Source organism: Cucurbita maxima, unplaced genomic scaffold, assembly GCF_002738345.1.
Source record: "Cucurbita maxima cultivar Rimu unplaced genomic scaffold, Cmax_1.0 Cma_Scf00020, whole genome shotgun sequence".
In the NCBI taxonomy this organism is placed as follows: Eukaryota; Viridiplantae; Streptophyta; class Magnoliopsida; order Cucurbitales; family Cucurbitaceae; genus Cucurbita; species Cucurbita maxima.
This window is the reverse complement of record NW_019272036.1, coordinates 1,872,474-1,891,098: the sequence shown is the minus strand read 5'-3', so window position 1 is coordinate 1,891,098 and position 18,625 is coordinate 1,872,474. Positions and strand designations below refer to the sequence as shown.

At 34.1% G+C, this 18,625-nt stretch overlaps 5 protein-coding genes and 1 pseudogene across 9 annotated transcripts in view; 4 read left to right on the top strand and 2 right to left on the bottom strand.

Annotated features, from left to right (window-relative positions):
* LOC111494267 (chromatin assembly factor 1 subunit A) overlaps positions 1–3,385 on the bottom strand; it is an 8,277-nt gene extending 4,892 nt beyond the window's left edge. The window contains exons 1-4 of the mRNA XM_023144172.1: positions 2,996–3,385; positions 2,727–2,871; positions 1,382–1,477; positions 197–273 (exon numbers count right to left, since the gene is read on the bottom strand). Coding sequence (XP_022999940.1) covers positions 197–273; positions 1,382–1,477; positions 2,727–2,871; positions 2,996–3,163 — 486 coding nt within the window. The 5' untranslated portion in view covers positions 3,164–3,385. The remainder of the gene's footprint in view (positions 1–196; positions 274–1,381; positions 1,478–2,726; positions 2,872–2,995) is intronic.
* An 847-nt stretch (positions 3,386–4,232) lies between these two features.
* On the bottom strand, positions 4,233–6,232 carry LOC111494268. Of its 4 annotated transcripts, XR_002720165.1 has the most exons (3): positions 5,977–6,056; positions 4,998–5,226; positions 4,777–4,908 (listed from the first exon to the last, which is right to left on the bottom strand). XR_002720165.1 is itself a non-coding variant. In XM_023144173.1 (2 exons), the coding sequence occupies exons 1-2, from the start codon at positions 6,059–6,061 to the stop codon at positions 4,304–4,306; spliced, it is 711 nt and encodes a 236-aa protein (XP_022999941.1). In that variant the 5' UTR covers positions 6,062–6,232; the 3' UTR covers positions 4,233–4,303. The 4 variants fall into 4 exon arrangements, 3 of the variants coding, with proteins under 3 accessions (XP_022999941.1, XP_022999942.1, XP_022999943.1); XM_023144173.1 differs by lacking the exon at positions 4,998–5,226 and having other exon boundaries at positions 4,233–4,929; positions 5,977–6,232; XM_023144174.1 differs by lacking the exon at positions 4,998–5,226 and having other exon boundaries at positions 4,233–4,920; positions 5,977–6,232.
* Positions 6,233–6,654: 422 nt separating this feature from the next.
* LOC111494272 lies at positions 6,655–10,052 on the top strand (annotated as a pseudogene).
* An 844-nt stretch (positions 10,053–10,896) lies between these two features.
* LOC111494271 (putative invertase inhibitor) lies at positions 10,897–11,503 on the top strand. Its single transcript, XM_023144177.1, has one exon. It carries the CDS (start codon positions 10,939–10,941, stop codon positions 11,494–11,496), a length of 558 nt encoding a protein of 185 aa, XP_022999945.1. The 5' UTR covers positions 10,897–10,938; the 3' UTR covers positions 11,497–11,503.
* Positions 11,504–14,206: 2,703 nt separating this feature from the next.
* Positions 14,207–14,894, top strand: LOC111494270 (putative invertase inhibitor). The gene has a single exon (XM_023144176.1). It carries the CDS (start codon positions 14,246–14,248, stop codon positions 14,816–14,818), a length of 573 nt encoding a protein of 190 aa, XP_022999944.1. The 5' UTR covers positions 14,207–14,245; the 3' UTR covers positions 14,819–14,894.
* A 2,735-nt stretch (positions 14,895–17,629) lies between these two features.
* On the top strand, positions 17,630–18,497 carry LOC111494454 (putative invertase inhibitor). Of its 2 annotated transcripts, none has more exons than XM_023144401.1 (2): positions 17,630–18,327; positions 18,451–18,497. In XM_023144401.1, exon 1 carries the CDS (start codon positions 17,775–17,777, stop codon positions 18,324–18,326), a length of 552 nt encoding a protein of 183 aa, XP_023000169.1. In that variant the 5' UTR covers positions 17,630–17,774; the 3' UTR covers position 18,327; positions 18,451–18,497. The 2 variants fall into 2 exon arrangements, with proteins under 2 accessions (XP_023000169.1, XP_023000168.1); XM_023144400.1 differs by having other exon boundaries at positions 17,630–18,349; positions 18,449–18,497.
* The last annotated feature ends 128 nt before the right edge of the window (positions 18,498–18,625 follow it).

Here is an 18,625-nt window from a genome sequence, read left to right as displayed (position 1 = left end):
TTTTTTTTTTTTTTTTTTTTTTTTTTTTTTTTTTTTTTTTTTTTTTTTTTTTTTTTTTTTTTGTAAACTTCATACATCAATGAATAGTTTCTTATATATATAAAAAAAAATTGTTTTGTATGTGTAAAGGAAAATAGACATAAAGAGAAAATCAAAGATACAAAATATTAAAAAAAATATGAACAGCATGTCATACCAAAGGCATCTGATCTATCTCTGGATCATTCTCATGTTCGACTACCCAATTGACTGCAGCCTCCAGACTTGCATTTCCTAATATGAGAGAAACGAATGCTTGTTAATTAATAGATACAGAAATGATAGTTATATTCAATTGAATATCCCAATATTATGCATGAAAATAGTCTATATAACTGATGGATGAGATGAGGCGGGAAAAGAACCAAAATAAAGCACTACTAATGCTTTGAGGAGCATGCTTAGGCCCTTTTCAAGAAGAACTTACCATGCACAGTTTTGTAATTATCAGTTAGTCTTGTTCTTTTAGATTGGAGTCATATTTTTCGTTAGCCCAAAACTCCTTTTAGGACTGGTTTTTTTGTATGCCCGTGTAAATACTTTTATCTCTCAAAAGAAGTGGGCTTCTAATTAAAAGATCCATAAGGAAGTAATAGGAACATAGAAGTATAAAATATCTTCACTTTGGTTACAATTTTTCCAATCAGGAAAGATAATTTGACTCCATAATCCTTTTAACTCTACATGAGCAGATTGATTCTCTCTTTTTAGAGAGAAACTTAACTTTATTAGAGACTTTTTTTTGACAATGTTAAGTGTCTGGGCCAGCTTGTATGCACAACTCAACTAATCTCACTGAACAACCGCTTGACCCAACTTCATTTGATTGACATGAAACATAAATAAAAAAAATGAAGTAATACAAATTAAAGAATACAGACAGATCATCCAAAATATATATATATCAGCACACCTCAACCAGTCATAACTACGATGACAACGACAACAACAAAAAAGTGACAGTGATTCACACTCCCACTACAAGCATACAAAAGACCCTAAATGGAGTAGTTACAAAAAGCTACTCCAAATCGTATTACTTATGTTGGAAGAATATTGAAAAAGGAGGTTCATAAAACATTCCAGTAAGAGTCGTGGAAGTTGTGAACACTGAACTCAGATACTAGTTTACTAGAGAGTTCCAATAAATTGACTATCAATACTTCAGTTTGAAGAAATAATATTGCAAGGGTTGTACACAAAATCTCCAAGTATATGACCATATTAAATTACCCCCCCAAAAAAAAAAAGATTCTTATGTTAGGCTATATTGAATCATTTAACAGGAAATTTGAAATGAAAATGAAAAGAAACTTGCATTCCAACTTTATAAACATCTCACCAGAATAATAAAGTGCACGGGTTGCTCGTGCTGTTGGGAAGCCCATAGCTTCAAGTTCCTCCAATATACTCTTGTTCACCTCTGGCACAACCATTTCTGGATACAAATGAAATAATAGTAATAATAGTATGTTACTAGTTCACTCCAGAGGAAAAATGTACCAGTAACCCAATAGAAAGACAACAAATATGCAGCTTGATTGAACACATGGCCTCTCATACCAATTTCTCCTCGCATAAACTAGTTTTTTCTAATCAGATGTCCTTTTTAATGATAGACCATCGTATTTAAAAGGATAGCTTCATAGAAAAAATTTCATGCATGGAGCCGACTGACTTGAAGGTACAAGGTCTGGGGATAAATTAATTTGAGAGATGTACAGAGAAGAAAGGGAGATGATGGTGGTGGTGTGAACAAAGGTGTCTTTTTTTATTTTAATGTTAGATACAACTTCATTGATCAAATGAAATGTAGCGAGCCTATCCTCATTTCTCTATTCATATTCCACAAAGAAAAATAAAAAAGATCTCTTACAAGATCAATTCGGATTGACTCTAGTTTGTTTAGAAAGACATAAATTGATACCGACTCCTCAGGATTTGGTAACTTCAACTCCATTAGGAGAAAGGGGAAGAAAAATGATGAAAGCTGTTGAGCATCTAAGTTCTTAGGTTGGTAAGTCAAATCAATTTACGTATTTATCGTTTAACTTGCAACAATTGTGAATGAAAACCTATAAAACATGGTGGTAGTGAGGTCACATTCAGTTTCTTCCTTTGATTGATAAACCCCTAGGGTGTTTTTCACTGGGTTTTACATTATTTTGGCTTAGAGCTTCTTTCTTAGGTCCGTGAATGGCAGGAACTAGGAAGGAAGGAAAGAAGCGTTGGTGATCAAGAACCCACCAGGGGAAAATACTACAGAATAGATCAATTTAACATTACAACCTAAGAACTAACGTTGCCTAATATCCTACATCAGGGACTTAGCTTCGTCTTAAAAAGAATGTCCACCGAACAAAGAAAATAAGTAATTTCTGAGATACCGTTGGACAGTGAATGAAAAGGTGACTTTGGGGCTCATTGTCCTGTTTTTGCCATTGAAATAGCAAGTTGGAGATAGTGTAACTGAGGCGTTTTTTCTCAATAACTTGAACTCTAGAACTGGCATTGTCAAAATGGATGTCCATCAGACAGCCACAAACCTTTACACCATTTAACCTTAGACATTAATTGTCAAGACCTGGGTCCATTTCATCAAATATGTTCTTTCTTTAACATCAAACACACAATTCATTGATGAGTGCAAAGTTAAAGAACTGATTATAGCAAGACTTGTTCTATACCTTCAGACTTGCTAGCACTTGCATCCCCACCATCTTCTGACTCCGCAGCTACCTTCGGTGCCTCCAAGCTTATTGGTTTTGCAGCCTCCAAAGTCTTATCAGTAAACTCAGTGTGGCCAGTCCTTTTCGTGTGCAAATCACTTTCCTACTCCACCAAACACCACAAAAGATTCAAAATACGTGGTTCTACTAAACACAATTACAGATTCCAGCAAAGCACGCAAATGAATTAGATATAAAATCCAAAGAAACTGCCTCGGAATTCATACCGTCTTGGATCGGCAAGGCTTGCCGCAAGCAGTGCAGATGAGATTGAGCACAGCTTCAGTGGACTCAGAGAAGTTGGAATGAGAAGTGAGTTCAGCGTGTTCTTGAGCTTCTTCTACGGATCTCAAGAGAGCGCCACAATCCCCGCACTTGAGCGACAGGCCAGCCATTGATGCCAAATTGTTCGATATGAATTACAGAACTCGAATCGAAATTGATGCTGCAACTCGGCGGATTGTTCCTCCTACCTTTCGATCCGTGTGATTTTTCGGTTGCTTGTCCCGAAGAAAATGCGAAAAAATTGGCTGAGAACTGAATTTTGATACTTACCGTAAACTGCACCGCCCGCTAACTCATCCAACTTCGTAATTGCATCTTCTATTCGTTTTGGGTAAATCACATTTATTCACGTCCTATTGCAATTAATAAAAATATCCGATTTTTGCATTTTTTTTATGTGTGTATACAAATACATATGTACATATATAAAAAATAAGTTAATTTTGTGCTTGTTTTTTATATATATATATATATACATACATACATACGAAAACTAAAGTAGAGTACAAATCGGGACAGTCACTTCACGTTCGAGGCTCACAATTTTTTGTCCGATATTCGATGATTCTATTGACATGGCTAAGTTTAGGGCATCTTATATCATGTTAGGAATTATGACTCTTTATTATGATATGATATTGTCCATTTAAGTGTAAGCTCTCATGGCTTTGCTTTGGGTTTCTCTCCAAAAGGTCTCGTATTCCTCACTTATAAACTCATGATCTTCCACTAAATTAACCCATTTGGGACTTGCTCCCATTAATCCTCAACAACCTATCAAATTTTAGTGCAACTTATTGCTAGTTTGAATTAGTCAATATATTCGTAATCATCAGTTAATATTTGGATAATATATTAGTTATAGAGTATATTTTAAACTCTTTATGATTTGATTGATAGTATTAGTTGGTATGTTGTATCCTATTTAAACGTTGTGAATATCGATGAAAATTGAGTCTTCGATCTCAATTCTATTTTTGGTTTAGTTGAGTAATAATATTTTCAGACATATTCACACTTTTGAGTGGTAGATAGTATGTCATAGTATAAAAAATGAATATGTCAAGATCACAATAATACCGCATGGTTGAAAAAGTACGACCGTTACATTCAGCCCCATAAATTTAATGGACGTCTCTCTGACCGATTTCTTAGCACTACTGATCATTCATTTGACAGTACTCTTTCAAATTGGCTCGACTCTTATATTTCAATATGAAACAAAATTTTCAGTCATCAATGCCTATTTTTTACATCACCATGAATGAAAACGAACAAATCTTGGAAGAGATAATAAAAAAGATGATAACAATGGAAACATTGTTCCAAAAAGCTCCATTGGAGTGAGCTCTACTGCATTCAACGCTACTTCCACTGAAGCATCCTCTCTTTTGCTTGATCCCCAAGCCATGATTTTCAAGAACAAATGTTGAATTTGTCTTCCCACTACTGAACAAAACACACCACAAGAATGGCCCTTTATGGACCCCAACCATTCCTACCCCTACCTCTGTATGAGATTTGTTCCACAATAGGGATAGCATTTTCTTGTCGGGAATGAGCGCTCGAGAGAAGGCCTCTGTTGGCTCGAGATATTCGGGTTGACATGCTACAATGTGACCGGTTATCGTGTCGAAAGTTGGCAGCTCGACACCGCAATCTGGAGCGAAGACTTCTGTGAAGTTGTCTGAGGATGGATTGCAATTGACTGTGTTGTTGTTTGTGCAGTTTCCTTTGCAGAAGTTGGCGAATTGTAATGCCATGCACCCGAGACCTGCACTGTTGCTTAGGCGAGAGAGCTTTGCAGCGGTTCGGTTTCTGTTGATGATGTCGACGAGATCGTTTGCTGGGTTTCCTGTAGAGTAAACTGAATAACCTATAAAATCCATCCAGCCAAAAGAAAGAATGAAATGGAAATGTTTTTGTAACAGCTCAAGTTCGCACATTACGTATTACCGTCGTCTACTAGAAAGAGGTGTCCACACCCTTATAAGGAATGTTTTGTTCTTCTCTCCAACCGATGTGGGATCTCACACTCCAACTCTCATCCCATAATACCAAAACAAAGCTTCCAAGAAAAATCATTATCTCGAAAGGGCATCGGCATCATGCGCCGCTTCACCCTCCTACTCATTGAGGCTTAGCACACGCCCTGACAGCCACATGTCGTGCGCTTCAAAGTCATCCGTTTTTCGTGGCCAGTTCATTTGGCAAGGGAGTTAAAAGTGTTATTGTTCAGTTAGTGCAATTATAACTGCCTAAGCCCACCATTAATAGAAGATATTATATTATCCTATTTGGCTTTCTATTATGGGTTTCCACACCCTTGTTAAGAACCAATCGAAGTAAGATCTCACAATCCACCACTCCCTTCGAGGCTTAGCATCCTCGCTGGTACTTGTTTCTTTTTCCAATCAATGTGGGATCTCACAATCCACTCTCCTTTGGGGTCCAACGTCCTCGCTGACACACCACTCGATGTCTACTCCTTTAGGGCTTAACGTCCTCGCTAGCACACCGTTTAGTGTCTGGCTCTGATACCATTTGTAATGGCCTAAGCCCATTGTCCTCTTTAGACTTTCCTTCAAGGTTTTAAAACGTGTTTACTAGAGAGAGATTTCCACTCCCTTATAAAAAAAACGTTTCATTCTCCTCTCCAACCAAGGTAAGACGGCAAATCAATTCCTTCCAGAAATGAAAACTATAATCACACAACCAGGTTATTCATTAGGAAGCAACAACCTGAATTTGCCAAACAAAGACCAAATGATTCAAACATTACGACCACTCTCAACAAGCTTGAATACTAACATCAAAACACACCACCATTCACAAAACAGATGAATCACAACCTCAAACAAATCAAAACCCATCACATTGTCAGATTCAGGCAAGAAAAAGGAAAATCAAGCAGTAATCATACCATGGTACTTGGAGGAAACAAGAACAGCAAGCAAAAGAGAACAGAAACCAAAGCAATTGAGCAAACAGAGCTTCTTCATCATCATTACCACAAACAATAACTGTACAAAGAAAAGGAAGAAAAAGGGGGTTTGCTTTACAGTGGAAGGGGAAAGAAATGTGGCAGTGGGGAAGAAAAGAAAACCCTAGTCGGGAAAAAAGGGTGCGATGGGAGTAAAAATTGAGCAGGAAAAAGAAGTGAAGGGATTTATTGATCAAAATTGTTGCAGAGATTGTGGGACACGTCGAGTAAATTTTTTTATTAAATTAGCTCCACTGTTAACTGTTAACATGGTATCATGGTTCGGGTTGGGTTTGACTGGCGCCAAACGGGCGTGAGTGTCGTGTCCTTTTGGCCTGACCTCGGTACCATTTGGGTCCAAAACAAGAGCGTGAGTGTCTTAGACTCGCCTCAGTAACACTTTGTCAAATCTATTCGTACGAAATTTTTAATATATTTTATATATTTTTGTTTGGCTCGGGTCAATTCGAAAATTTTATCCATGAACCCAACCCTCCTATCCGAAATGGTACTCCAACCCAACCCAACCCTTATAGTACTTGTTGAGTTGGTCCGGGTTGTCGGGTAGAATGTACACCCTTACTATTAATATATTTTCGTTAAGTTTATTGAAACATTCTAGACGCACTATCATCATAACATACAACACATCAGCTCGAAACCCATCTTCCACGGGTACGGTTCTCCGAACGCCGGTTCTGCAGCACTTACGGAGCTCACTTACCGCCGTTTAGCTCACAACCTTTATCCATGGCGTCAATGTTCTTGACTGTGAAGCCCTTTGTAAACAAAATAGATTCACGCACTTTCTTGAATCAGAGAATACAGAGTAATTCCTTCTCTTCTTCCCTTATCTCTACCTCAATCTCAGTTTCTTCTTTCTTTCATCGTTGATTTTTGTTCGCATTGGTTCTGGGTAGGCACTCGTAGAACTTCCCTTCAAGTCCGCGCTGTATCCAAGAAATTGGAACCCGCCAAGGTCTTTAACTCTTCCCCCATTTTCAGGGGTTTCTATTGAGACTTGAATTGAAACCTTGCAGGTTTTGGCTTCGATTTTTCGATTAGTGGTCTGTTTTGAGCTAATGGGGTTTATGTTTAATGGCTTTGCGTTTTTAATTGTGGCTCTGTAGGTTGTTCCACAAGGGGATAGAGTCCTCATTCGGCTCGAGGAGCTTCCTGAGGTATGAACTTTGCCATGTTCTTCAATCATTTTTTGCTTTCGTGTTCTTATGTGATATCTTGTTCAAGTTCTTGAAAGGATGAAATGAAATAGGACTTTGTAGCTTCCATTATATCCTTCATGTCATAACTTAAACAACCATGGTAGTGGCATTAATTTGGAAATGCATTGTTTAGTGAGGGCTACCCGATCAGGGAATCCTAAATAAGCTCGAGTCAGCGTGTTAGTGGTCATTGAGGAATACTTGGGCTTAGAAGGTGGTTCCCCTTTCTCACGTAAAAGCGATTAGAATTCCAACATGCTGCTTGCTGGTCACCTTCTTAGAAGGTGGTTCCCCTTTCTCGAGTCAGCGTTTTATTGGGAAGGATTGAACTATGGGAATGAATCTATAGGGCTATCACCTTCTTTACCCAGTCTTCCAACCTTTTCACAATTACAGTTCACTGTACCCTTTACCTCGTAAACTCGATAAAGCTGCTTGCTGGTCTTTCCGACATCCAATGTGCAACAAATCGAATGAAACCTGACAAATTTGCTTTTGTTTTTCTTCAAACAGAGTAAAAGGTCTTTGGGGAATGTTTTCAAATCTTGTAGGTTCAACTCAGAAGCTTGCATAAGCTGGTTACACTCATGAACACTTGAACTTTTGAACTTTAAATAGCTGAGTGACTTAATTTTCAAGTCTCGTTATAATGAACTTTCACAGTGATTGGTGCCATAGCTTAATTTTGATATTTAGTTCCCTTCGTTGGCATTTCAAATTGCATAAGGAACTTAGAATCTAGATAGTTCTGTGTTGACAACATTGTATTCTTATAACAGCCCAAGCCCACCGCTAACAGATTTTGTCCTCTTTAGGCTTTCTCTTTCGAGCTTCCCCTCAAAGTTTTAAAATGCATCTTTCAGAGTTATGCAACATCTAGATACTTTTCTTTCCGTTGCTCCTACCGATTGAATGGTCTGGTGAAGTGTTCGGATTGTAGCAACGTAGGTGGTTCGCTGCCCGCGACGTCACAAGAAGTCCACTGAACCTTATCATTTAGGGGAGAAGTCGTAACAAGGTTTCTATAGGTAAACCTGCGGAAGGATCATTGTCAATGTCTAAACATTAAACGACTCGTGTACGCGTTTTAAAACCTTGAGGGAAAGCCCAAAAGGAAAAATTTAAAGAGGACAATATCTGCTCGCGGGTGGGCTTGAGCGGTTAAAAATGGTATTAGAGCCAAATATCGGGGGTGTGCTAAGGAGGATGCTGGCCCCCAAGAGGGTGGATTGTGAGATCCCACATCGGTTGGAGAGAAAAATGAAACATTCCTTATAAGGGTATAGTAGACATATTTTAAAAACTTTGAGGGAAAGCTCAAAGAGAACAATATCTACTAGCAGTTGGCTTGGGGCGTTACAATCATGTTCTATTAGAATCTTTCTTGACTGAATGAATTGACCAAGAGCACGAGTTCGGGAGTCTACTTTCCTAATGAGTAATGATAATGTTCCTTCTCAACTGAGTTCGTTAAAGAGTTTAATCATTTCATGTCACAGAAATCAGCAGGAGGAGTTCTATTGCCCAAGTCAGCCGTTAAATTCGAGCGTTATCTTTTGGGAGAGGTAAGCGAAACTCCTTCCTTTTTCGATAAGATGGGAAATGGATTGAAGCTTCTTGCTTCTCTTCGTGTTTCTTTACGCTCTTTCTACTACTGAATTTGCATCCTTTTTCAGATTCTCTCTACAGGTGCTGATGCTTGGGCAAGGAAAGAAGGTTTGGATTCAACTTTCTGTTGATTTTCTAATGATATTGTTGAAATGCTGCAACATTTTGCCTACGGTTCTCAATTTTTCTCGAAAAAAAATGTTTGCTTCAACCTCTTCTTTTTATTTTTTTTGTGGTACAGGTTCTTTTCTCAGACATAAGTGCTTATGAGGTAAGCCACATTAATTTGAAGATTACTTGTTCATTTCAGTAGTTGTACTTCAGAATTTTCATAGTAGTTCATGATTTTCCTTTTGAAACTAGTAGTTACCGTAGAATGTTAGGTTTAGTGTAAGATCCCACATCTATTGGAGAGTGGAACGAATTATTCTTTATATAGGGTGTGGAAACCTCTCTTTTGTAGATGTGTTTTAAAATCGTGAGGCTGACGTCGATATGTAATAGACTACAAACAATATCTGCTAGTGATGGACTTGGGCTGTTACAAATGGTATCAAAGTTGGGCATCGACCGATGTCCAGTGAGGATGCAAGGCCCCTTAAAGGGAGTGGATTATGAGATCTCACGTTGGAGAGGGGAACGAAACATTCCTTATAAGAGTGTGAAAACTTTTTCCTAGTAGACGTGTTGTAAAATTGTGAGACTGACAGTGAAACGTAACAAGCCAGGGCGAAGGCGGATGGGCTGTAAATAGAGAACGCTTATATTAGGCTCACAACCCAAATACACACCCACCTGATCGGCAGTGACCACATCGAACAATATTTCCAATATTAGTTAAGTTAGGACAGCATTTTGTCTTGCATATGGCTGCTTTTTTGTCTGGATCTGAACAGTTGCATGAACAATTTCACAGGTGGACTTGGGCACAGATGCAAAGCATGTCTTCTGCAAAGCAAGTGATTTACTGGCTGTTGTTGAGTAAGTCTCAGAAAGCAAGTGATTTTCATCTGGTTTGTTTCCTGGCTATCAATGTAGTTGAATATCACATCTTGAAGCCTCTGATTCAGTTCTTTTGATATCTATTTCACTCTGTTCTGCCATTTCTGCTATGCCCTCTTTCTCAACATTTCTTAGACCATTGAAAGGTGTTGGAAGGTAAATGTTTTATTAGTTCAAACTAAACTAGAATTAATAGTTTAATCAATTCATTAATGCATATATCATCTGTAACAATTTAAGTCTTCTGTTAGCCGATATTGTTTTTTTTAGCCTTTTCTTTTGTGGTTTCCCTTATGGTTTTTATAAAATACGTCTACTAAAGAGAGGTTTCTTCACTCTTACAAAGAATTCTTATTTCTTCTCTCCAATCAACGTGGGATTGCACAATCCACTTCCCTTAGGAGGACGCTGTCACTCGTTCCTCTCACCAATGGATTGTGAGATTCCACATTGATTGGTGAAAGAAACGAGGGGGTGGATTGTGAGATCCAACGGCAATTGGAGAGGGAATGAAACACGAAACATTCTTCATAAGGGTGTGAAAACTTCTACTTAGTAGACCAATTTTAAAAATCTTCAAGGAAAGCTCGATAGTGAAAGTTCTAAAGAGGACAATACTTTGCTAGTAGTGGGCTTGTGCTCTTACATCACATCAACACTAAGAGATCGGTTGAACTTAAATAAAATTTAGTCTGAAAAAATAAATATCAATTATATGAATCATAATAAATTAAATATATACTTCAAAATTATTATTGATTTATTATAATTATGATAATTTTTAAAATTTAGATTGATTAATTAATTGATTTTTTTTTTTTTAGTTTATATAAATAAATAATAGGTTTTTAGTTTTCATAATTACTTCTAATAAAAAATACATTGTAATTTCCACCCATGAACAAATAATTTAATCATGTAATATTTTTTAAAAAGAAAATCCTATTTTCTTTATTATTAACGTAATATTATTTATTTATTATTATTTTTTTAAAAAGTCTCCAACATTGTAATTTCCATCTATAAAAACACCTTTAATAGAGCAAACAAAACAAAGAAACAATCATCAATGGCCATATCTCCTTTCTCTCTTTTCATACTCTCCATCTTTTTCTTCTCCAATTTTCTCATCACACAATCCTTCTCCAACATCGACACGCCTCTAATCCACAAAACTTGCAACAAAATCGCTCACCAAGATCCAAACGTCTCCTTTAACTTTTGCTTAACATCTCTACAATTTGCCACAAAGCATAGCTATTATGTTGATCTTCGTCGTCTCGGTCTCCTCTCCATGGGCTTGGTTTGCAGCAATGTAACCAACACGTACCACTTCATCACAGAGTTAATAAGAAACAAGAAGCTTGATTCATCTGTTAAGTTATGTTTAGCTGATTGCTTGGAGCTTTATTCGGATGCAATCTCGACAGTGAAATTGGCCATGAGAAATTACAGGCTGAAGCGATATAAGAATGATAACGTTGCGATCAGTGCAGTAATGAATGCGGCAGAAACATGTGAGAATGGGTTCAAGGAGAAGAAAGTAAATTCACCGTTGAAGAAGAGAGATGAAGATGTTTTTGAATTGGGAGCCATTGTTCTTGCTATTATGAGTATGCTTCATTGAGTGATTGTTTTTATTGTAATAAAAAGTTTAATTTTATGTTTTTTTTTTATTTATTTTAATTTTCTCTTAAAATTTCTTTTCTCCTTTTAATTTACAACTCCTTTAACCATTTTTTTACCAAGTAATTTCACGGTCTCATTGCACAAAAATGCTACATATATCGAAGACGACTTTTTATTATAACGCCCATGTTTAGGGTTTAGGGTTTAGGGTTTAGGACTCTAAACCCTAAACTCATGTTCAGGATTCAGACATGACATCTGATGGTTTTGATATTTCCCTACATCCTCTGCAACAGGGTCATGTTACGAGAAAAGTACATATTGTCGGTATAGATAGTGACTCTCAATTTTTTTGAGTCTTTCTTAGTCTTCTTATTCTCAAAATTGCTCTCGTTGAAATGTGGTCTCGGCTCATTCATGTATCCCTCATTTATTCGAGTGTCACAAAGACGATATTGAATCTTCTCGAGAAAAAAAGTATAATATTAAACAAAAATTTGGATCGTTGATCTGAAATATTAATTTTAGAAATATTCGATTTATGAAAATTGTAATGGTATTTAATCAATTGTTAGATTTTCTAGAAATAAACAACAAAATAATAATAATAATAAAATAAGTCATGGATTTTGGGTTAAATGGGCTTGTAAACTCTTCTCAAACATGGGTTGGGCTTAGTTGGGCTTAGAATGGAGATCGTAAGCCCAGCCCATAAATCAAACCACCCTAAAAAAAAAAAATTAAATTATTATTTAGATAAAACTAAACTATAACCCACTAAATATGTTTAGAGCTCATTTGGATGAAATTTATGAACAATAAAATTGATTAGCAAAGCTAATTAGCTAAAATACTAATAATTTAATGATAATTAATGTCTACTAAAATTTTAATATTATTGCAAATAAGCCCTTATTATTTCAAAATATACAAATTATCCTCTCGAAAATAGTATTTTTAAATATTTTATTTATTTATTTAATAATAATTATTATTATTATTGGAGATAGGGCTAATCAAATAACTGGTGATTTTTTTTTTTTAATTTTTTTTTACCATTTTCCTTAAAAGGAAAAATCCTATTGGGTTAATTTGTAGCCATATTAAAGCAATATTCAGTTGTTTGTTTAATAAAAAAGAAAATTTTATATTTTTGTTTATTTGGAGTGTTGAGTTAAAAATTTATAAATACAAAATTGACAAGATACCCTTATTAAATGACAAAATTGATTTTTGTATATAATATTATTTGATCATCATTAATTTTTTTTATTCATTTTTAAAAATAAAAATTTATTCGAAAGAATCTTTAACATTGTATACATGTTTTTTTTACTACATTTTTTAAAAATAACATACATGACTTTATATATAGTTTCAAAATCAAAACTCTTCACTTTTCACGAGGTATTTTAAGAGTTTTAACTTTTATATTTTAAAATTATAATTAACGATCATGTAAATGTAATATTAAAGTAAATAAAAACCTTAAAATACATTAAATAAACACAGAAATTCTAGATTATCGTTCACCCAATAATTATAACAATACGAGAATAAATGAAATTTATCTTTCTTAAAGTTCTTACATGATTGAGATATCTTGGTTCATATCATGGTCCGAGATTCAAAGCCTCAAAAAGTAGGCCGTGACATTTTTAGGTGGTACATAAGCTGCTTGCAAGATTGGTGACGAGGGGTGAACCAGAGCTGAGCGATATAAAACTATGAGACGTAAAATTTTAAATTATATATTTTAAACACGTGTAAAATCCTAACGTTTGTGGTATAAATGTTACAAAAATGATGTGAAAAAACCATTACAAAAACCGAATTTATTTTTTTACTCAACAATTATTTCCAAAAAGATATTTATTATATTATTATTTTTAACTTTTTAGTTGAAATAAATAGTATTATGTAGAGAAAAAAAAAAGAATTTTTTAATATAAAAAAAATTGAGTTTTCTTTTAAAAAAGAAATGACAAAGATAAGGAGAGAGAAAAATCATATAAAGCCAAAAACAATTAATAAATATTTATTCACCTACATTTTTCAAAAAAATTTATAATTATCTTTTTATTATTTCTCCATCAAAATTATTTTTTTTTTCAAAATATATATTAAATTAATTGTAAATCTTAATTAAATATTTTACGAACTAACCTTTGTAACCCAACTGTTAAGGATAGTTGACCGTTCATTATAAGGCAAATATTTAGATATTTGCCTTACTTTACGGGTTACCATATTTGCCCTTTTACTAAATGCAAATATATTGTATTCATTTATTATTCTTTCCTTTTATCGCTATTTCCTTATTATTTGTAATTTACCTTATTTCTGTATTCTGTAAATGATTATAAATAAGAGAACTCTCACTACCATTTGGGGTGGTGGATTAATCAAACATTCACACCAACCAACTCGTAGTTTAATTCATTATTCAATTAAAAAAATTTATAACTCGAACAATTGGCCTAAAAAATATTCCAACTAAGTACGGACCAATAAAAATATTTTAATATCTTTAAAATTTTAGCGGGACCCATTTATCAATTAAATACAAAAAAAAAAAAAAAAAATTGACGATTTTTATAAAATTAAATAAATATCTCAAATTGAAATAATGATTATTCCTACAAATTCCCACACCTATAAAACCATTCCACCAATAGCACAACAANAAAAAAAAAAAAATAAAAAAAAAAAAAAAAAAAAAAAAAAAAAAAGAAGGAAAAATCCTCATGTCCTCTCCGTCTCTCTCAATTCTTCCCTTCCTGTTCTTCCTCTTCTCCAATTTTCCCATCACTCAATCTTCCATTTCCAACACATCCTCCCTCATCTACAAGACTTGCAAGACCAGCTCCGATCAAGACCCCAACATCTCCTTCAATTTCTGCCTAACATCTCTCCAACACGGGGTGGCTGCCACCGCCAAGCATGGCCGCACCGCCCTTGATCTCCGCCGCCTCGGCCTCATCTCCCTTCGCTTGGTTCGCCGTAACGTGAGCAGCACACGCCACCATATCAAGAAGTTGCAAAGAAATAAGCACCTCAACACGTTGGTTAAATCCTGTTTGGCTGATTGTTTGGAGCTTTATTCTGATGCGATCCCAATTTTAAAGGATGCTCGAAGGGATTATAAGGATAGACGTTACTTCGAGACGAACTTGAAGATCAGCTCGGTTATGGATGATTGTTCGACTTGTGAAGATGGATTCGAGGAAGAAGGAGTGATTTCACCGTTGACTAATAGAAACTATAATGTCTTTGAATTATCAGCTATTGCACTCTCCATTATTAATATGCTTTCTTGAGGAAAATTGTAATAGAAGAAAAATAATTGGAATTTTTATTCAATAATGTAATAAATGGAGTAATTTTATATGGTAAGTGATTGAATACGTATGATGTTAGGGTGAGATTTTTTCATACTCATAATCCATCTCTTTGGAGGTCAGCATCCTTGTTGACACACCACTCGATGTCCAACTCTGATACCATTTGTAACAATTCAAGCTCACCGCTAGTAAATATTGTTCGCTTTGTTCCGTTAGGTATTGTTTTCAGTTTCACAGTTTTAAAATGCATCTATTAGTAAGAGATTTCCACACTCTTATAAAGAATATTTCGTTCTCCTTTACAACCGATGTGAGATCTCACAATATCAAGTTAGTTGAAACTTTGACTTTAATGAAAAAAACAAACAATATATTATCGTAGAGTTATATTTTAATTTATTTTAATTAACTTTAAAAGTTAAATGTATATTTTAAATTAGAATATTCTTTTAACACATCATTTCCAACTACGCTTCATTTCTTTCATTACTAAATATTGGTACAAATTAAAATTTTCCCTTCATTTAAAACACGTTTCTTTTTCACTAAGTTCCTTTTTTGAGGTCATTTTCGACTTTTTAGTGGTTAAAGATAATAAAATAAATAAATAAAAATTAAGGTTCGATTTTATAATTTTATAATGTTTTATTTTGAAAATTGCGATTGTTTCTTTTAATTATTCTTTACAATAAATTTCATTTTTCTTAAAAAATATTTGAATTTTTTTTCTTAATTTTCAAAAAAAGTAAAAAATAAAAAACCAAATAGCTATTAAATCTTTAATTTTAAGAACTTATGTTAAAATAACTTCCATAAGTTTAAATTTCAAAAATAAAAATTTTAATAATATTTAATAAACTAATATTAGTTCGTAACAAATTAGAAATCTTATTATTGAATTGATAATTTATATCATATCAAAATTTGTTATATGATAATTAATTAATTTCTATGGCTTAAACTATAATTTATATTTTAAAACAGCTAAAATTCTTCCCAATCACTCTTCAATATTTCCCAATCACTCCTTAATAAAATTAATTAATTTAAATTTAAATAAAATTAATAATATTATATTTTAATCAGTAAAATTATGCTTAAATTAGTCGGATAAGAGTTTAATTTCTACCTGTATAGAGATCAAATGAGACTAAATTATTGCAAAAGCTGAATTAATTAAGATGGTCTACAATTGGATCGACATATTTATTAAAAAAAATGATGGCAAAGTTGTTGGTAAACCAAATTAAGAATAATTAAGCGTATGATGGATGATAATTAAAAATTAATCCAAAAATACTTGATAAATGTGTGTGTTTTTTTTTTAATTTTTATCATTGTCGGTAGCATGAATTTTATGTTACATAAAATTCTCCAAATTCTTGTCTCTCCAAGAAGATATGATTGTGATATGTCTTTGTTTTGTACATTAAAGTCAGGCTGCCCCAAACTTCTTCTCTCTCTTTCTCACTCATAAAATTAAGAAATTGACTCCTAAACTACCAAAACCCATGGATGCAATTTCTCCGGGTTTAAAATCGTTCGGTCATAGATTCAAACTTATGAAATTTTATCGGTTCGTGTTATTATATTCTCATTTTATTGGTAAATTATAGACTACTATGCATGATCTCGTCTTAATGTTTGGGCGTGTGTGTTCTTTTTTCTTTCAATTTAGTTGCTTGTGTTTCAACGATTTTTAATTTAATCTATCAATCGTGGTAAACGTTAAAACTCGTTGATGGTAAACTTACGTTGCGTAATATTTGGTGAATTGACTTAAATTCATAGAAGAAAAAAGGGTCATGATCGAGAGGAGATGTAACAGCTCAAACCTACTGCTAACTGATATTGTATCTTTGGGCTTTCTCTCAAAGTTTTTAAAACTCTGGTTTCCACACTCTTGTATAGAATACTTCGTTTCCTTCTCTAACTGATATGAGGTTCCTTCTTAAACTGATGTGAGATTTCTAATTATAAGAAAGATTAAAAAACTAATAGGATTTAGCGAAAAAAATCAAATTAAATTAAATTATGTAGAAAAAAAATATAAAAATGAAAGAAATTAATTTTTTTTTTTTTTTTTTTTGTCGGATTTGTGGAAAAACAGGTCGTTAATCGGATGAAAAACGAATTCAAAAACAAAGAACACTACTCGAAGGCGGGATCTAGAAGGACACGTGGCAGCCAAGCAAAAATCAGAGAAAAATTCAATAAAGCGCGTTAGCATGGGATCGAACACGTGCTTAAAGAGTAGTGATCACCAACCAATGAGCGACACGTCATGCCAAGAAAGTTCGAGAGAATCTGCATCTGTTGGAGTTTGAAAGCCAGTCACTATGCAACGTGTGTAGGCACGCGTGGGTCCGCGGGTGGGTGACCCTCTCGCTTGTGTGTGAGACACCTGCCGGTGGGAATTTTCACCCATAGTTCAAATAATACTTGTAGAGATCGTTAAGACATGCAGGTTACAAACCAACGTAAACCAAATTTTAAAAAAATTAAGAAGGTTTAATGTTCGTAACTGATATTAATGATCATTGTGATTTGTAAATATTTGATATTTGAACTTTATATGATTTTAATTATTAAGGTAACATATATATGAATAAGTCGTATTTTTTAAATAATTTAAAAAATAATCCGACAAACTAACTCTTTCGTTCCTCTCTCTAATTGATATAGAATCTCACATAACCTGCTTACCTAACATAACTGATAAACATCGATGATTCGATCTTCATTTGAAGCTAAAAAAGAATCGTTATCAAATTGAGAAGATTTCACTTTACCCTTAATCAAAGTATATTGAAGTTGTTTGAAGAAAAAGCATTGCAACAAATTCTTCCACCCACCAAAACCATATAGTTTTCAATTCAAAAACATTATAAATCAATCCCAAAGTGATCAAAACAAATCAATCATCATAATCATGAACCCCAAATCCTCATCATTTCCATTCATGATCATCATCTCCATGATCATCTTCAACATCTCTACCACCATTGTTGTTGCTGATTTCGTCCAAAAAACTTGCAAGAAATGCGAAAAGAACAACCCAAACGTCAACTACGAGTTTTGCGTTTCATCCTTCCGTTCCCACCCGGGTAGCGACTCGGCCGATCTTCGCAAACTCGGAGCCATCTCGTTACATTTGATTGGAAACAACGTGAGCAGGTCGGTCGAGTACGTGGAAGATCTATTGCATAAAAAGGAAGTAGATCCATACAAAAGGGCTAGGTTAAATGATTGCTTGGAGGTGTATTGTGAGGCAGCTGTTAGTGTAGAAGAAGGGAAGAAGGCATACAAGGAAGGGCGGTATGATGATGTTAATATCAAAGTGAGCTCAGTGATGGATGCTGGTAGGGTTTGTGAAGATGGGTTTAGGGAAAAAGAAGGCGTCTCATCGCCATTGACGAGGTGGAATAATGATACCTTTAAGTTGACTGCCATAGCTCTTTCAATTATCAATATGCTTTCTTAACATTTATACTAAAATATATGCTTTTTTCTTTTTTTTTTTTTAATTTTGGAATAAACTTGTTTATCAATATTTTTGTTTTTTATTTGTCTTTTTTTTTGTTTTTTTTTTAATGGTTAAATTATAAATTTAGTTCGTGAACTTTAAGTTTGTGTTTATTTGATTCTACGACTTAAAAAAATGTTTAATAGCTCTATGGACCTTTGTTCTTCTAGTTCGATTGGAGAAGGGAACTAAACATTTCTTATAAGGGTGTGGAAACATACTCTTAATTGACATGTTTTAAAATTGTGAGGCTGATG